Source organism: Molossus molossus, unplaced genomic scaffold (assembly GCF_014108415.1).
Source record: "Molossus molossus isolate mMolMol1 unplaced genomic scaffold, mMolMol1.p scaffold_m16_p_6, whole genome shotgun sequence".
Lineage (NCBI taxonomy): Eukaryota > Metazoa > Chordata > Mammalia > Chiroptera > Molossidae > Molossus > Molossus molossus.
In genome coordinates this window covers 13,856,003-13,873,461 of record NW_023425399.1, presented here as the reverse complement: position 1 = coordinate 13,873,461, position 17,459 = coordinate 13,856,003, and the positions used below count along the sequence as shown (strand labels likewise).

Here is a 17,459-nt window from a genome sequence, read left to right as displayed (position 1 = left end):
ATCTAGTACAGTGCAAATTAGAGGCGTGTAAATATGTGCTAAACAGATGATGTTTTAAAAAATAGAAAGCCATCTGTATGGAAAGAAAGGCTGGGGTGGTGACGAAAGGTGACAGGCCCTCGAGGTGGGCGTGGAAGATGAGGCCAGGGCTTAGGAACGTGACACAGACCAACACTCACAGGCTGCCTGCAGCCAGGACCTGGTGCCTCCGGCCTGTGCCAGTCATGCACCCGTCTAAGCCTCAGCCCCTCATCTATACGATGGGCCAGAAACAATATCTACCTAAAAGATGGGTTAGGAGAGTGAAATACATCGCATGTGTAACCACTCAATAAACACGAGCTGTAATGAGAATTCCCATTAATGTATCGTGATTGTGTAGCTACGGCGTGACCGCTAGGTTTTCAACAGAAGTCTCACAAGGCAAGAGACACCTGCGACAGGTGTAGGAGGAGGAGGAGCTGCTTCCAGGACACTCAGGACCCTGGGAGCCAGCGTCAGCCCTGCGGGGAGTGAGAAATGTTTACTGAAGACTGGGCGCAGACAGGACTGACGTGTCTGCTCATCTCCGCAGCCCTGGTGTGGCTGCTGTCCAGCTGATGCGCGCGGGGCAGGAGCCTCTTCCCGCCAGATGAGGGTCTGCACCCTGCTCGAGGCCAGGGATTCGTCTAAACACACGTACCACCCCTGCTGAGATCTGTGCACAGCATTTGGACATGTGGCCTTCTTTCTGAGACTCTTCGAATGTTATTTGTTGTATTTAAAAAAAGCAAACCCTGGTGGAGCAAATTCTTTGTCGAGATGCCTGGAAATGAGCCCCAAAGTGGTGCTGATAGGGCCAGCCCCAGACCCCCTGGGAAGTGGGAGCTGGCCCCCAGGGCCACAGTCTTCCACCAAGACCAGTGACACATGAACTATTTCTAAACCCCTTCGTGGGTGAAGAGTATCTGTTGGGGTGATGAAGGTGCGGGGAAAACCCGAGGGTAGTTTAACCTGTAGTTTCGGGGGGGGGGCTGTGCTGCCCCCACTGAGGAATTAGCTACCCCAAAGCCCTGTTAAAGCTTCCTACCAACCTTAGGATACTCTTGACCATTTTTCTCATTTTAACAGCCTTTTTTCCCCCCTGTTTATATTAGTTACTTATATTCACTTTAGTATATTGAGATGAAACAGAAAATAATAGAGATAAAAATAAAAAGCACACATAATCTACCACCACAATCAATTAGTAAATGTCTTGATAGGTGCTTCACAGTGTTATATGTGTGTATGTGTATAAGAAGGTACATATTTGTGTTTATAAACATGTGGGTATATACGTGTACAGTAATCTCCCATATCCATATCCATGGGGGGTTAGTTCCAAGACCCCAGTGAATGCCTGAAACTGTGGATAGTGTCAAACCCTATATATACTATGATTTTTCACACAAACATAACTTTTCACCTAAAGGAAGCGCTTTATGGCTCTTCTTTGGCATATTCAAATTACCAGCATCACTGCTCTCGAGATTTGCAGCCACTATTAAGTTAAATAAGGGTGTTGAATACAACCACTGTGACACTATAACAGTCAATCCGACAATCAAGACCGCTACTCAGTGACTAACAGGCGGACAGCAGAGAGAGCGTGGACACGGTGGACAAAGGGATGGTCACAGCCTTTGGGACAGAGCAGGGACTCTGGAGATTTCATACACTCCTCAGAAAGCATACAACTTAAAACGAATGAATTGTCTATTTCTGGAATTTTCCATGTAATATTTTGGGACCACCGTTGACCCCGGTCAACTGAAACCACAGAAAGGAAAACCGTGGGTAAAGGGGGGAACCACTGTGCATGTTTGTTTGCTCATAAAAATAAATACATTAAGCACATCAAGTGTCTCAGGACTTGCTCTTCTCATTTAAATACAGGTGGCGGAAATGTCGTTAGATACGCTTCTACAACCGGATGTTCAAGGACGCCCTCCCAGCGTTGCCTTAGCTAGTCCCTTCTGCTGGCCGCGTGGGTTGTTTTCAGTTTTCCATCTTGCTGAACACTCTGGCAGATAATTTCCTTTTTCCTGTCTCTGGTTCTTTTCCTGAGTAAATCCCCACAGATCAAACTGTGTTGGAAGAACATGCACAGTTAAGGTTTTAGATGTCTACTGCCAAGTTATCTTCTAGGAAAACCTGCCCACGTGCATCACGATGCTAATCCCGTCTGCCCAGTTACTCCTCCTTGGACACCAATGATGTTCTTTCCTTTTCCTTTAAAGGACTCCTCAAACCTTAGACTAGTCTACTCAGAACGCACACCGTCGATTTGCTTGAAAAATTGCAAGTTTGGGTTCTTCAGGCCAATGGATCCCACAAAAAAGAAGCAAGTCATGAATGGGGGCACAGAACGTCCACCATACACCACCCATGTGCTTCACCTCCAGGAGAAGTCATCCCAGGACAAGAGCAGCTGGTTTATAACTTGCATTGGGCTTCATCAGCCTGTTCCCAGAAGGTTTGGAACTGTACTAAGCCCAGGTCCACAGTTCTGTCCACTGATTCTTTTTTTTGTTGGTGATATCACCGGTGGATATTTTTCCATTGATTTTTGGATAGAGTAGAAGAGAGGGAGGGAGAGTGAGAGAGAAACATTGATGTGAGAGAGACACATCAATCAGTTGCCTCCCACATGACCCTGATTGGGGCCAGGAATCAAACCTGCAACCCAGATATATGCCTTTGACTGGAAATTGAACCCGTGACCCTTCAGTGCTCAGGCCAATCCCTAACCACTGAGCAACTGGCCAGGGCTGTCCACTGATTGTTATGCAAAGTCGGCACCGGCAGGAGTCTTCTAAAGAGCATATTGAGTTTCCAGGACGGAATAAAGCAGGGGTATAGGTTGGTCTTCCTTTTTAACTTCTTAATTGATGGTCTGAACCCATTTAAGGATGAGCAGGCTACAGAGTCCCACTGTATAGCAAGGAAGGCGAGCATTCTGCACAACACAGGCGATGGGACTTATCTCCAACTGTGAGCCCACCGACGGCTCCCCGACCACTGCCAGGACGAAGGGCCTCTGACATACTGTTCCAGAAACAAAGTCACGTCTTCAGCTCCCTGACTTAAAACCGGTGGAGAAAAACTTTGCTCCCTTTGCTGACTCAGCGATTCCTCGGCTGATCTTGGAAGCGATAGCAGGAAATAGCACTGTCGAAAGTTAGACCCTCTGTGGGTGTCTTGCGGAGACTCTCGGTCACGATGCGTCTATTTCAATTCCTTTGGAAATTCTCGGGCTCCGGGGCCCCAGCCCTGGTAAACAGAACAGAACTTGGGCGAGTCCGTGGGCTGCACCTCTGGGGGCTGGAACAAGTCCAAAGCAATATTGCGTAAGAAATCTGCCACTTCCTTAGCTCATCGCTGAGCCAGGCTGCAGCTGTCGCTTAGGCAGCAGGTGTAGAAAGATGTTAACCTATTTCCAACTACACCGTTGGATATAAGTCTGGACTTAACTAGCCAAGCAATTTGCCAGAGAGCACATGTATTTCTGCCACTTCCCAATACTTCCTGAAATATAGATGAGGGAGACAACATTTGGGGAGGTGTCCTTGAAGAAATATTGAATCTGTTCACTCACCAGACACATTTAAAGTATCCCAGGACACAGATGGATCAGCAGAGGGCTGGGGACCTCTGTCAAAACGTATTGCCCACCCCACCCCCACCCCTACCCCTGTCCAGCCACATCCCCGCACTGCGTTTGCGCCCGCTGAACACCATTATGTGCGACAAGCTCGTGAAACTCACGCGCGTGGTGCCCTCAACGAGGCTGCCGTGGCGGACCCTGTCCTTACATCACAGCCTGTTTCTTTATGAGGACTCCTGGGAACAATTCCCGTCTGGCCCGTGTGAACGACAGTTAGATCTTCCCAAGCAATTGGTTTGTGTTTATCTCGCGGGCATTGTGAACTGCGTGTCGGACAAGCGGCCTTTGTTCCGTGGGCCGCTCCGCTGCTGCAGCCCACGCAAGCGGCGGACGCGGAGAAACACCGGTTTAGCATCCTTCCATCTCCTGCCGCCTCACTTTTAATTTCTGCTATCTTGTCATGTGTTGCGGGCCATTGTTAGCCACCTGAAAAGCCTTCTGTGAGATGGGATTTGGTTTCCATTGAAAAGCAGATAAATAAGATGTGGGAGAGTCACGCCTATTTCCTTCAAAACCTCAATTGCATTCTTCTTCTACACCCTTCCACGGACAGACGGGGTTTAGGGCGTGCAGCTCAGAGCCGCCGCAACAACCACCGTAAAACAATCGGCAAAGGCAAGTGAAGGTGCCCAGGGGATCGCGAGTGTCCGTCTCGTCCTCGTGACTCGACTCCTGCGGTGCCACTGCAATGACAACGCTTCTTGGGAGCCGGGTGCACTTTAACAGTAATTACAATGAAGAGTACATAAGACTACTTCATACTTGAGCCACCCGGGGAAGTACGTGGAAGTGGACCCTGCGGTCTGCAGGCATTGCCGTTGTCCACTGCACGGCTAAGGGGCAAGGGAGCAAGCAGCCCCTGGATGTGCACGGCGGGATTTTCCAGCTGCAGGAAGTGTCCTCAAATCCAAGAAGGGAAGCGATTCTATCAACTCCCATCAGCGCGTGCTGGGTGCTGGCCATGACTTAGGGACCAATATCCACACTGTGGCCGTCAGAAGAAGGGATGATAGAGGTCTCCTAATTTAGGAAGCTGGAGGTAACTGGAGCCAGCTTCTCTCAGCGCTATTCCTGTTTCCTTGAATTTATCCTTCTAGAGCAGCTGTTCAACCTGGGGGTCGCGACCCCTTTGGGGCTCGAACGACCCTTTCACAGGGGTCGCCTAAGACATAACAGCAGTAAAATTACAGTGATGAAGTAGCAAAGGAAATAGTTGTATGGTTGGGGGTCACCACAACATGAGGAACCGTATTAAAGGGTCGCGGCATGAGGAAGGTTGAGAACCACGGTTCTTGAGCGATGCTCTCCAGTGAAGCTTTGCAGAAAGCAAAGTCGGAAATGCTCTCGAACCTGCACTGGTCCAACCCGGGGAATATGATGCACTTGCAATGTGGCGAGTGGGACTGGGCACCTAAGTTTTGAAATTTATTTTAATTCATTGAAATTTAAATAGTCAGCCCAGCCGGTGTGGCTCACTGGTTGAGCGTCGATCCACGCACCAAGAGGTCGCCAGTTCGATTCCCAGTCAGGGCACATGCCCAGGTTGTGGGCCAGATCCCCGGTGGGGGGCATGCAGGAGGCAGCCAATCGATGTTCTCTCTCATCGATGTTTCTATTTTTCTCTCCCTCTCCTTCCTCTCTGTGTAAAACCAATAAAGAAAATACATTTAAAACAAACAAAAATAAATAAACTTAAATAGTCATAGTAAATTTAACAAGTTGCAGGATGTATGATCAGTTAATGAAAGTCAATTGGATTTCTATATACTGGTAATGAAAAATCAGAAATTGAGAATTTTTTAAATGCCTTTTACAATAGCATCACAAATATGAAACACTTAGGGATAAGTCTGACAAAAGATGTGCCAGACTTGTACACCAAAAATTATAAAACCTTGCTGAGTGAAAGTACTGCAGAGCTTAATAAGTGAAGATATATACCATGTTCATGGGCAGAAGACTCATTATTACTACGATGTCAGTTTTCCCCAAAGGGGTCTATAGATTCTCTGCAATCAGTCCCCATCAAAATCCCACAGGCTTTGTTTTGTAGACATTGACAAAGTGATTCTGAAAGTCGTATAAAAAAGCACACGTACCCGGAATCTAAAGTATCAGTTTGCCTTAGCCCTGGGAATCGGAGCTTAAAGCACAAAGTTTGTTAGATGGCAGCTTGGAAAGGTCTAGTTCTGGCACTTTTATGTTTGTGGCCACAGTTTCTCCATCGGCAAAATGGGCGTACTGATACCTTCATGATAGGATTAGAGTTGATATGCAATAAGATCGTGGATGCTAAATATCATCCAAGGAGCAGTGGTACTTAAAAAATGCCCTTTCCCCTTACCCACCAAGTCCTTCATCACGGCACATACATTCTTCCCTCACTAAGGGATGGGCAGGTGTGAGGAGGGGGCCTCTCCCATCCTTACCTGCAGCCAAAGTTTGTCATGCTGAGACCACTTCCCGCCAGCAATGCACTGAAACGTAGCATTCTGCCCCACATTCACCTCGACATTTTGGAGCCGCAGAAAGTGAGGTGCTTTTCCTAAGAGAGAAACCAAAGAGCACGTGAGGACAGAATTCAACAGCTGGAACCACCTTCCCTGCGGGCACCTGGCAGCGCAGGAGAGACACGGGGCGGGGTGGGATTTGCTCCTGGGACGTGGCCTGGCTCAGGGAAGAGCTACTGTCGACTGATCGCGTACTATGAGCCAGGCACGTTCTGAGAGCTTTACACGCATCCTCTTGTATAAAACCTACCAAAACCCATGTGGGGGGCAGGATCCCCCTTTCATGGGTCAGAAAAGTCAGGTTTGGAGGGGTTACATAGCTTGGCACAGTCAGACTACCAGAAAGACGGGGAGCCAAGCCATGAATCCAGATCTCTGAGAACATCAAATCCATAGTATCAACGGCTGGAAAATACTGCCGTGCTTAGAGGAAGAAACTGGGGGTGGGGTCCCCACAGGAAATTCCTCCTTGGAGCTGGGTGAGCAGAAGGAAACGGAAGTGAAGCGCTTTTGGGCCTCAGAACCCACACCCGGCCTTGGGGAAGATGCTGAAGAGGACGGTGAGGAGGGAGGAGGGTGGAGGAGAGAGAAAAGGCAGAGGAGAATACCAGTAGCTGTCATCCCCTTAGCGTGGACTGTGGTTGGTGTCGTGGGCACTGTCTGCACAGAAATTCATCGAAACTGATGCAGTTGGCGGTGGGCTTATCTCTACTTCACAGGAAGTGAGATGAGGCACAGAAAATTCAAGAAATGTTCAGACTCTACACTCTTCAGTTGAAGCTATGGCGTCTCCGAGAGCTGAGAGCGAGGTGGGACATTTACTTTGGAGACCTGACATAACGCAAGAAAGGACTTCCCAGTGACACTCACAGTGTCCATAAGCAATCAGTTCTAGAAGTAAACATACGTTGCATGTTGGGTAACTTGGGTTCATCTCTTCCTTTGTTTGTGGAGACGAGTCCTCACCTGTGTGAACTCTTCAAAGATGAGTGGGTGGGTGGATAACCCAGAATACTGAGTTCCTTCACTGAGGTACAAGAACGCCAAGGGTCCTTATCACAGCAACCAAACCCATGACGACCCAGTCGTCGGCTGCCCCAGAACGGGATCAAAAGGACGGTTGTTAAGAGCATCGAGGTGGCTCAACAAGGGCCTGTTCTCCAGAGGGAGTCGAATATCCACAAAGACAAATAATAATGATAATGTCATCTACTGAAAGTGCCTACAATGCCAGCTACTGTGATAACTGCTTTAGATATTTATCTAATTTGACTTCATAACATCCCGGTAAAGCAAACACTATTATTATTTCCCTTTTAGAAAAGCAGAAACCAAGGCTCAGCACGATTAGTTTGCCCAAAGCTACACAGCATTAATGACAGAAACAGAATTCAGACCAGGTCCATTTTAGCCCCCGAATCAGCATTCGATGAGCACATGCTCTTGCTTCCCGGGTGATGGAAGGTAAATAGTGTCACCTGGACCCCAGGGTCCAAACAAAGGGCTCACAGGCAAGGCTGTGCTGACTCTGCAGGCTCCTCTCATTGCTCCCGAATATTTTATCACAAGTGATCCCCGTCCTTACCATTTGTCCCTACGGCCTTCACCTCCTAAACTATCTGGTCTGTCAAACTCTGTGTCACCACCTGTAAAGCTCAACAAAACCGAAGCCCTTGGTGAGATTAGGCAGACTCTTGTGCAAGAACATACAACTTCTGCTCAGGTTTTTAAACAAATAACAACAGCTCAGAGACCCCTTCATGCTACCTTCAGGACCCCACGGCTAGAGGGGAGTCAACGGTCTGGGGCCCACGGAGGACCTCTCCTGTGGGCTCCTCAGAGTTGAAGCTTCCTTGCATCAAGTCAACCTGACAAATGTCATGCTGCTTTGATTGTCTGAGATCGTTTCCTTTCTGCTCTCCTGTGTAATTTGTGAAGTTATTTTTGAAACTCTCAGTTCAAGTCAGTTCTTCACATGGAAATATATACCGTGAACCCAAAGCCCATTTGTGCCACAAGTTTAAAGGGGGGAAGGGAGCATCTTCTCCATGAAGGGAAGGAGCTCAGAGTCTCAGCTGTCACGTCGGGAGGCCTTGTGCTGGGCTTTACGAAAGGATGTCTCCTGTTCCCTTTGGGGACACTGGGCAAGTGGGTTAAGCTCTGAGGGCTACGCAATTAGAAATGGATCTTCTCTGGATCACTGTCCCTGCTTTCTTCGGACTCCCACCTCTTCAAAGCAGCACACCTGTTGCCTTGATTCTTTCAACTTCCATCCCTCTTCCTCTCTCCCTTCTAGGTCCATGGTAGAGAATCTAGAGGCAACATGGCACTCGGTGTTAACATCCACCCCTATGAAACAGCGATGGTCTCTGATCTTTGAGCCCTGGTCTCATCCCCAGGTCATGACAGTTCTCTCTCTCTGGATATTCCTCACATTGCGGAGCTGTTTGGTCCACTTCTCAGAGCTCCTGGTCTCTCCGATCCTCCTCCCAACCCCCGCTCCCCTCTCCAGTTCACTTCCAAGCCCTGGGCCTTCTCAACTGTTGTTTTCCCCCAGCATCTACAGCTCGGGAAGGGAAAAAAAAAAATTATCCCACCAGCTTCAACTCATTGACCTTCGGCCAAATACAGCTGACCTCAGGACCCAGACCGCCGGCAGCTTGTGGTCTGAAGCAGTCCACACTCACGCCCCGCTGAGTCCCAGCCCCCCCGAAACAGAAAACTGCTGTGCATTTGGGGCAAACTGCCTTGATGTTGGTGACATTTAAACTCCTGCAGATGTCATCGCAGCATCTGAAGACATATTATTCTGCCCTTTATCTCGCGCTTTAAACCTGACAGCGCTCAGTGGGAAGCCACACAATGGAGGAGCGAGCTCAGTGCGTACATTAGGGCCGTGCCGCAGACACGCCGCGGGTTCACTGACGTTGTCCCACAAGGCTGGGATGAAAAAGTGGTTCCAGAACATTCTAAAAGTCAACTTAGGAGCAAGAAACTTCGCAATCGGGTGGGAAATTGTGCTGACATTTCCCGTACGTGCACGGGTACAACTGCAGCGCCCGGCTAACGGCCAACACCGAGGAACGACAGAGGGGACTAACCATGGCCGAACTGCTCTTAGAACAACACGAAAGTGTTAAATGGGCTCTACAATATAGACGAGAGGCTCCAGTGCGTAAGAGAAAGTGATTTCCTTTGAGTATGCTGCCTATCTTTGGGCCACTGTTTTGGAAGCTGTGACCGGGACGTTTAAAACCCTAACTTCTGCTCAAGTTGATCGAGAATACAATTGCAAATTGGGCACGGACCCCTCTGGAATGTTGGGAATACTTACTGATGAATGATGATGAGTGCTGACCATATGTTAATAGAAATAATGTGTTGGAGGATTGGAAAGCCTGACATAAAGAGAATGCATATTTCTCCATCCAGTTAAATCCTTAACTATCTTTGAGCGATGTTATCACTGCATTCATATTGAGGCTGGAGTTGGGGAGAACACACGGCCAGTCCAATGGACAGTCTGGGCTCCAGCAGCGTGTAGCATGACGTGTGAGCCCATGAGCAGCCCCCAGGACACAGGCACGGTCAGTGCCTTGGAAGGCAGAGCTCAATTCTCCCCAGATTCCCACCGCCTGAGCGTGTCCCTGTCGCATAAGCCACAAATCTGGGGATGCTCCATGTCTGATGCCTCTGGGTCCTAATCTGACTCATCACATGGGACCAGTTGGCTTGACACCCTAAATGTATCTCTCAAATGTCCACCTCTCTCCATCTCTGTGTTTTAGGTTTCTTCAGAGCACGGCTCGCCACCTGCTGTGGGCTGAGTTAGGTACCCTCCAATTCATATGTGGAAGCCTTAACACTCAACACCTCAGCCTGGGGTTGCATTTGGTGACGGAGCCTTTAAAGGGGCGATAGAATTAAAAAGTGAGGTTGTTCAAGTGGCCTCATCCAATCTGACGGGAGTCCTCATGAGGAGAGAAAATGTGGACACGCACAGACCCGCGAGCGCACGCGTGCACAGAGGAAACACCCACGAAGACAAAGTGAGGACGTGGCCATCCACAGGCAAAGGACAGAGGCTCTGGGAGAAGCCAGACCCGCCGTCTTCATCATGGACTTCTGGCCTCCACAACCGCGAGAAAATAAATTTCAGCCGGAGCCCCCAGATCGTGGAATTTTGTTACGGCAGCTTCAGCAAACTAATACGCCATCTGCTACTGGTCATGTAATTACCTGATTATTTGTTTAATTCCCAGTGTCTTTCCCTTCCGGGGAAGCCCCTCAGAGCTGAGAATGAATCCGTCTTACTCCGATAAACCCAGAACAGTGTCGGCTTCCTGCGGGGTGAATGCATGTGGAGTGACGAATGGCTGCCCTCCACTCCCTGGCCCAAGCAGCCATGATCTCTTGCCTGACTCCAGAACTTTCTTTCTGCTAGATCTCCTGACTTGTTCTCTCGCTAGGCCCCTTCCACTCATTCTCTACAGAGCCACCAAAGTGATCTTGTAACAATTCGATGAGATCATAGCAATCCTCAGCAGAGAATCCCACCAGCGGCGCCCCCTGCACTTAGATTAAAATTGAAACTGCCCTGCATGGTCCGGGGCCCGCTTCCCTCCGAGGGTTCCTCAGACTACTCTCCCTGCACACACGACGCCCCGGACACCCTCGCGCCATCCAGCCTGTTCCCATGGCAAGGCCTCTGCCTGGAGGGCCCCGCCCCGAGCTGTTACGCAGAGAACTGATTCTTATGACTGACTCCAGGCTCGACTTAGATCGCGTCTTCGAAGCATGTCCCCTGGCCTCTCAGCGGAGGGACCCCTCCCGTCTCACAGTCACTCTGCTGCTGTACCCACAGCCCTGATCACTATCTGAAAGTATCTTCGTGACGCATTCAGTAGTATTTATTCACTGCCCTTCCTCCCTCTGCCCCTCTGCTAAGTACACGCCGTGTACAAGGACCTAACCTATCTTGATCACTTAAATATCCCCTGGGTCCAGCACAAGTTCTTAACACACAGCTGATGCTCAGAGTTTTACTTGTTGGAAGAAAGGATGGCTGGACACCTGGACTGGACTGGGACTGAGCACGGGTCCTGGGGAAGGGACCTCTGCTAGGCCCTGCTCAACTCCACGTGACTCGTGAGCGGTGGCTCAACCTCTGAGGACCGCATGTACTGCCAGTATTTGTACATGGAGCTCAGCGGGATGTTCTAATTCCAGCCACGGTCACGGGGTCCTCACACGTTGATGTCTGGGACGTTCACACTGCAGCCGCCTGAGCATCAAGGTCGAACTCGGCCCAAGCACGCTGTGCAGGAACACAGCCAGCGTCACATCTGCCTGAGTTATTCCCCACGGCCCATTTGCTGGGTAACGGGCTCTCAGTAATTCCGTAGCTGTGCACAGTCCTCAGCAGGGAGCAGTACGAGGCTGTCAGGAGAATCCTGCAGTGAGGAGCAGCCCCTGAGAGGAAGTTTCCAAGAGGAGCCATGAGACTGTGGGGATGGAACGGCCGGCATCCACACGCCGTCCCGGGGACCCTCTGTCAAGGAGACTTCTCAAAGAGAAGGAAGCATTCGGCTGCAGTGGCAAACCATGGACGACAGTGCCTGGAGTCAAGATGGAGCTTTAGTGATCTGACCTTGAAGGTGGCTGAGGCCGAGACAAGAGACAAGTGGACAGTTGAGCCTCATGGTGGAGGTAAAAATTCTCATCAGAGCACAGAGTTCCGGGGTCGTGGGAGAGAGAGCCCGGCCAGATTCTCCTGGGAAAAGGCGAGCATCCCCTGCTAGGAAGAGCAAGGGCAGCATCGGGCACAGGGCACGGAGCGGGAATGCAGCTGGGTGCAGCGGAGGGGAGTCCTCCCTGAGGACGGGGTGTGGGCAGGGCGGGAGGAGGACGAGGACTTGTTTCTGAGAGACTGCCTCACCACTGACGGTTGTGCAGGGTTGAGTGTGTGAGGTTAAGGGGGCAAAAGGAAGCGCAGACGCCTCCCGATGCAGCTGCTCAGCCTGAGGACAGAGTTCATTCTGCAATGCGCCGCTGATGCTGATTCCCAGGAGATTCATCTGCATATCCACTATGTAAAGCCCGCACCGGGGGTTGGGGCAATTCTGGGACCCTTTCCATAGGAAGTCCAGTTCAGCAGAGACATTTGCCAGGCTTGATGGAATGGACAGCCCCATCTGAGAGCAGGCCAAAGACTCAGGAAGTAACTCAGAGGGTAGGGGGACCAAGCCAGAGGGGGCAATAGAGAGGGTAGCAGGATCTCGGCACTCCGGAGATGCTGGCTGATTTCTGGGAAGGAAGGGTCTCTGGCACAGACACCAAACACCCTTATCCCAAATACGATCTTGCTCAAACCCCTTGGAACATGTCCCAGTCTCCTTCAGAGGAGGTGCTCTAAGACCATGAGTCAAACAATGCATTCCAGGATCAGGGGAATGAAGTGACGTTCAAGGCTCTGACAAAGTCACTGCCGCAGACGTAGGAGGAGTCATTTCAATTAAAGCAGCATGGATGGGGCTGAAGTGAGAAGAACCCCAAAACGGGAGGCCTGAAAGGCTTATAAGGACATCCCTTGAGGGAACAGCAAACTGCACTGTCGCCAATAGCATGATTCAGGCGACAGGACGGAGTAGAGAGAGCCCTACTAAGAGTGCCTGGAAACAGATGGCTGCAGGGAAGCTGATGAGAATCTCCAATATGCAGAAGACGAACAAACTAATGTGGTTGGCATCCCAATGGGCCCTCCTGGGACCAACATAAGCCCCATGCACATCCCTATGTTTATAGCCCTTCCCCCCACCAAGTGGACTATGATGTCATCTCAACTACCCACACCCAGGACTTGTCCTCTCTGAGATTTAATGAACCTGGAAACCACAGGTTCTTGCTCATACACACTCATATCTTACAATAAATACAGCAGAGAGAGAAATTCAAGGGGAAACTTGATGGGCATGGGGGAGTGGTCCTACCTCGAGGACTCTTGACACTGTACCATGAGTACTAACCACTGTGAGACATTCTTCTCTATGCCTACACAAAGCTGATGAGTGTATTTAAAATTACTTTTAAAAATTAATAGCCTTGGGGTACTTTTTCCCCATGGGTGAACAGTGTGCTAATTTCTTCAGTGCTTTGTGTTGTTATTTTTTTTTTAAGACATTTGCACAAAATTCTATCCAAAGCCCTATAATTCTTCCACTTCAGTGGTCTGAATCCCACTAATAAACAATCAGGACTGTAGACTCCCTTAATAATGGAGAGAGATTCAAACGAAGATGTTTGCCGGTCTCTGCAAATTCCTGTAGGTGCTGCCTGTTGAATGGCCGGCAGAATTACGGATTTATTCAGGGCTGATTGCATTGAGTACATCAGCACTTTTGAGAGATTAAAAAACAGAGGGAGAGAGAGATGTCTGGGAGCTGAATGAATGGGGGGGCTTGACGCCTCCAAGCTCCCCAGGCTGGCATGGAGTGAGGCTGCGTACGAGGAGGGAAGAGACTTACTGCACGGATGAGCAAGGACCCGGACCTCGTCCACTGCGATGTAGCCAGGATGACCTTTCAGAGAGACGGATTCAAATATCACCTGCAACACACACAGGGCGGGAGTCAGTTCCACAGAGCTGCTTGTCGGCAGTGGTCACAGGAATCCGCCCAGCCCCAGGGACCCTTCTGATTCTGCTTCCCACCAGAACCACCCCAAGAGGCCTCCTCTTAGGCGCGATGCTGTCTTGGCAGCTGACTTGGATTTTCAAAACAAGGTAGAAGGGCCCTGGCCGGTTTGGCTCAGCGGTTAGAGCGTCGGCCTGCGGTCCAGAGAGACCCGGGTTCGGTTCCCGCTAAGGGCACGTACCTCGGTTGCAGTTTGTCCCCGGCCCTGGTTGGGTCAGGGCTGTGCGGGAGGCAGCCACTCGATGTGTCCCTGTCACGTCGATGTTTCTCTCTCTCTCTTCCTCTCTCTCCCTCCCACTCTATCTGAACAAAAAATAGAAAAATGTCCTCGGATGAGGATAAAATCAAAACAAACAAACAAACAAAAAAAAAACCAGGTAGAAGGGCCACACTCTGGGGACTGGCAAAAGGAGAGTCAGCCACGTGGAAGCTTTTTCATGGATTTCAGAAACACCTGGATGCAGGAGAAACCCCCCGAATATGGCCTGAAGACCCCGATCGGCACCTTTCTCCTTGTTGTTCCAAGTGAAACAGAGTCGAATTGCTTCCTAGTACCCCAACTTTCATATGAAAGGTGGGGGAGGAGCTTACCTTGGAAGCCCTCATCAGAAAAGGAGGGTTCATCCTGATTTGAGTCTACACCCCCAAGGAACACAGTCCACCTGGATTTCGGAAGAACCCCTTCCGGAGGAAGCCTCGTGCACACATGTTGGTGTCCAGGAACCCAAGGGCAACAGTTTTTTAATTCTCCATTTTGACTCCCACCCAATCTGCTTATTTCAGTAAAGAGTTAATGGCTCAGTTAACAACTTTCTTTGTCAGCCAGCCTGTACCTCCATCTAGGAGCTGTGAACACCAGTCAGGACCAGCCGACCAGCCCTGACCTCCCTAACGCCAGCGGCTTGATCTTCCACGCGGCGTCAGCCACAGGCTCAGTCCTGCTCCACTCCAGAAACCGGACATGCCTTCTGCCTGTGTTTGGACACAGCCTCCCACCTCACACCCCTCTCCCAATCCACTCCTCTTAAACCTGCTCTCAGCTTCACATGGTACCTCAACTTTTCTAGAGTCTGCAGGCCTGCCTGGGCCTCCCTACAGTCCCAGGAAGCCTGGGGGACCCCACCACATCGGCTAATCGCCACACCGTTCTCACTCGCAGCCCCAATTCCTGAGCCCCCGCATTCACCTTCGGCAAGCCTGCTCCCACCCTGCCTTGCCCTCGGGGACTGGTGGCGAGCATGGTGATGGCGCGAAGGGGCAGCCGCCGCGAGGTCAGCACGTGGCTGGCTGGGACCACACAGAGCGACTTGGGAATGACGGGCACCCCAAACACGAAGCAGCTGGCACAGCAGGATGACCACTCGGGAAAAGGGGTTCACTCAGACAGCAGGCCCCTCAGAGAGAGTGAAACAAAACTGCAGAAAACGGGGACAGTCTGCAGAAAAAGTCTGCAGAGACAAACGCGGCCTCAGCCACAGGGGAGGAAGTCCGCAGAGGGCCTCTCGGTACACAATCATGTACCTGATTCTACTTTTAATAATTCAAAGGAAACCAAAAGCAACGTCCAAACTCGTTGCAAAAATAATGTAAAAGCATCACAGTAGAATTTAAACCAAAAGAAAAAGAAAAACCAGTAAGTGGACTAAAATGGTCATTTACTCAATAGACTTAAAAGGAGAAAATGATGGGGAAAAAAACAAAAGTGGTTATACTGTAAATAAAACCCCTTTATATTCATTTAACCCATGTTTTTAATTCTGACCAATCAAACAGGAAAAAATAATGTACCTTTCAAGTACGTAGATAACATAATAACATATTTACTAAACAAATGTTAATGAATATAGAGAATGAAATTTCTGATCAAATGCTCATGGGTTATTTATACAAAGTTCATGTAACAGACCAAAGTATAACTTCAATAAATCTGTTCAAGAAGCAACCCAGTAAGTTTAGGTCTGTATATTTTCTAACCAAATTCACAAAAGCTAGCAATTAATGACAAATGCTTAAAAGTCAACATCTTAAAATTAAAACAGGATGCATTTCTTAAACATACACTACCTTCTTAATAACGGTGATGTCAAAGTATGTTTTGTGCGTTAACAAAACCCGAAACAAAATGTAAAATCATATGGCAAGTTGGAAAAAAACAAACAAACTACAATGTATGTGCTAGCAAACAGGTAAGTGACCTGTTTTGTGTAAAGAATTCTTGAGACTTGGAGTGGGGGTGGGAGGGGCTGGGAGGAGGATGTCAATTGGGGGAAAAGGAGACATATCTGTAACACAAAAAGAAACAAAGAAAGAAGTCTTGAGACCCAACAAAATAAATAAACTCTCCAAAAGAAAAACTAGCAAGTGACTTCAGCAGGCAACTCACAAAAAGGTGACACTGGAACGTAATAACCTATGAAATGCAGGTTTTTTAATGACACAAAGGGGATTATGGTAGCTGACTATTTTCTTCTCTGTACTTTTCTAGATTTTGCAAATTTCCTGCAGTAAAAAACTGAGCTATTTTATATTTATAATAAAAATGAAATGCTTTATGGTAAATTTTCATATTTCCCTTCATGGTATAGTATCCTGACATCATGTACCTCTGTATAATCAGCTCCATTACAGTACCTATCACACTGTATTGCTGCTCATGAATCATTTAATTCCCTAAATCTTACACCCATTGACACTAGGAGTAATGTCTTCCTTCATGCATTTATTCAGTCAAGAGAGACCCCTCTCTGTACTAAACATAGAGACACATGCTGTGTGATAAACATGAACAAAAAAGCCGAGGTCCTAGCTCAGATGAATTTCACATTCGAGTGAACGAAAATGGAAATGAAACGAATAAATATGAAAAATTAAACTAATTTTGGGATTGGCATTATGAAGGAAATACACGGGCTATTGTGATTAAGAGGAACTAAGAAGAGGGTCTGTTTTACTTAGAGTGGTCAGGGGAGAACTTTGAGGTGATAAGCCCTCCGATACCCGAAGGGTGAGAGTGGCCAGTCCAGGCAGAGGTGGCGGCCAGTGCAGAGGCCACGAGGAAGCAGAGAGTTCGGAGATGATGTGGGACAGAGCGAGCCAGCCAGAGAGGCACAAGGCAAGGCTGGAGTGTTGGGGAGCAGGTGACATGGGATCTCATAAGACATGGTAGGGAGCTTGAATTTTCTTCTAAGTCACTGAAAGATTTAAAGCAGAAAAGTGACATTTTCTCATTTACATTCTAAAAAGATCACTCTGGCCATTCTGTTGAAAGGACGGACTGGCAGGTGGGCAGATGAGAAAAAATAAAACAAACAGACCCCTCACTTGGCTACTGTAGTCATCCATGAAAAGATGCGGATGGCGCTGGGCCCTGGGCAGGTAGCTCAGTTGGTTAGAGCATTGTCCCGATATGCCAGGGTTGGGGGTTCGGTCCCTGGTCAAGGTACATACAAGAATCAACCAATGGATGCATAAATAAGTGGAAACACAAACCGGTGTTGCTCTCCGTCTCTCTGTCTCTGTCTCTCTCTCTCCCCCCTCCCTCACCCCTTTCTTCCTCTCTCTAAAAATTAA

At 49.0% G+C, this 17,459-nt stretch overlaps 1 protein-coding gene across 2 annotated transcripts in view; it reads right to left on the bottom strand.

The window, feature by feature from the left end:
* PTPRT (protein tyrosine phosphatase receptor type T) overlaps positions 1-17,459 on the bottom strand; it is a 967,960-nt gene that overhangs the window by 598,891 nt on the left and 351,610 nt on the right. For both annotated transcript variants that reach the window (XM_036244362.1, XM_036244363.1), the window contains exons 4-5: positions 13,722-13,803; positions 6,118-6,233 (exon numbers count right to left, since the gene is read on the bottom strand). In XM_036244362.1, coding sequence (XP_036100255.1) covers positions 6,118-6,233; positions 13,722-13,803 — 198 coding nt within the window. The remainder of the gene's footprint in view (positions 1-6,117; positions 6,234-13,721; positions 13,804-17,459) is intronic.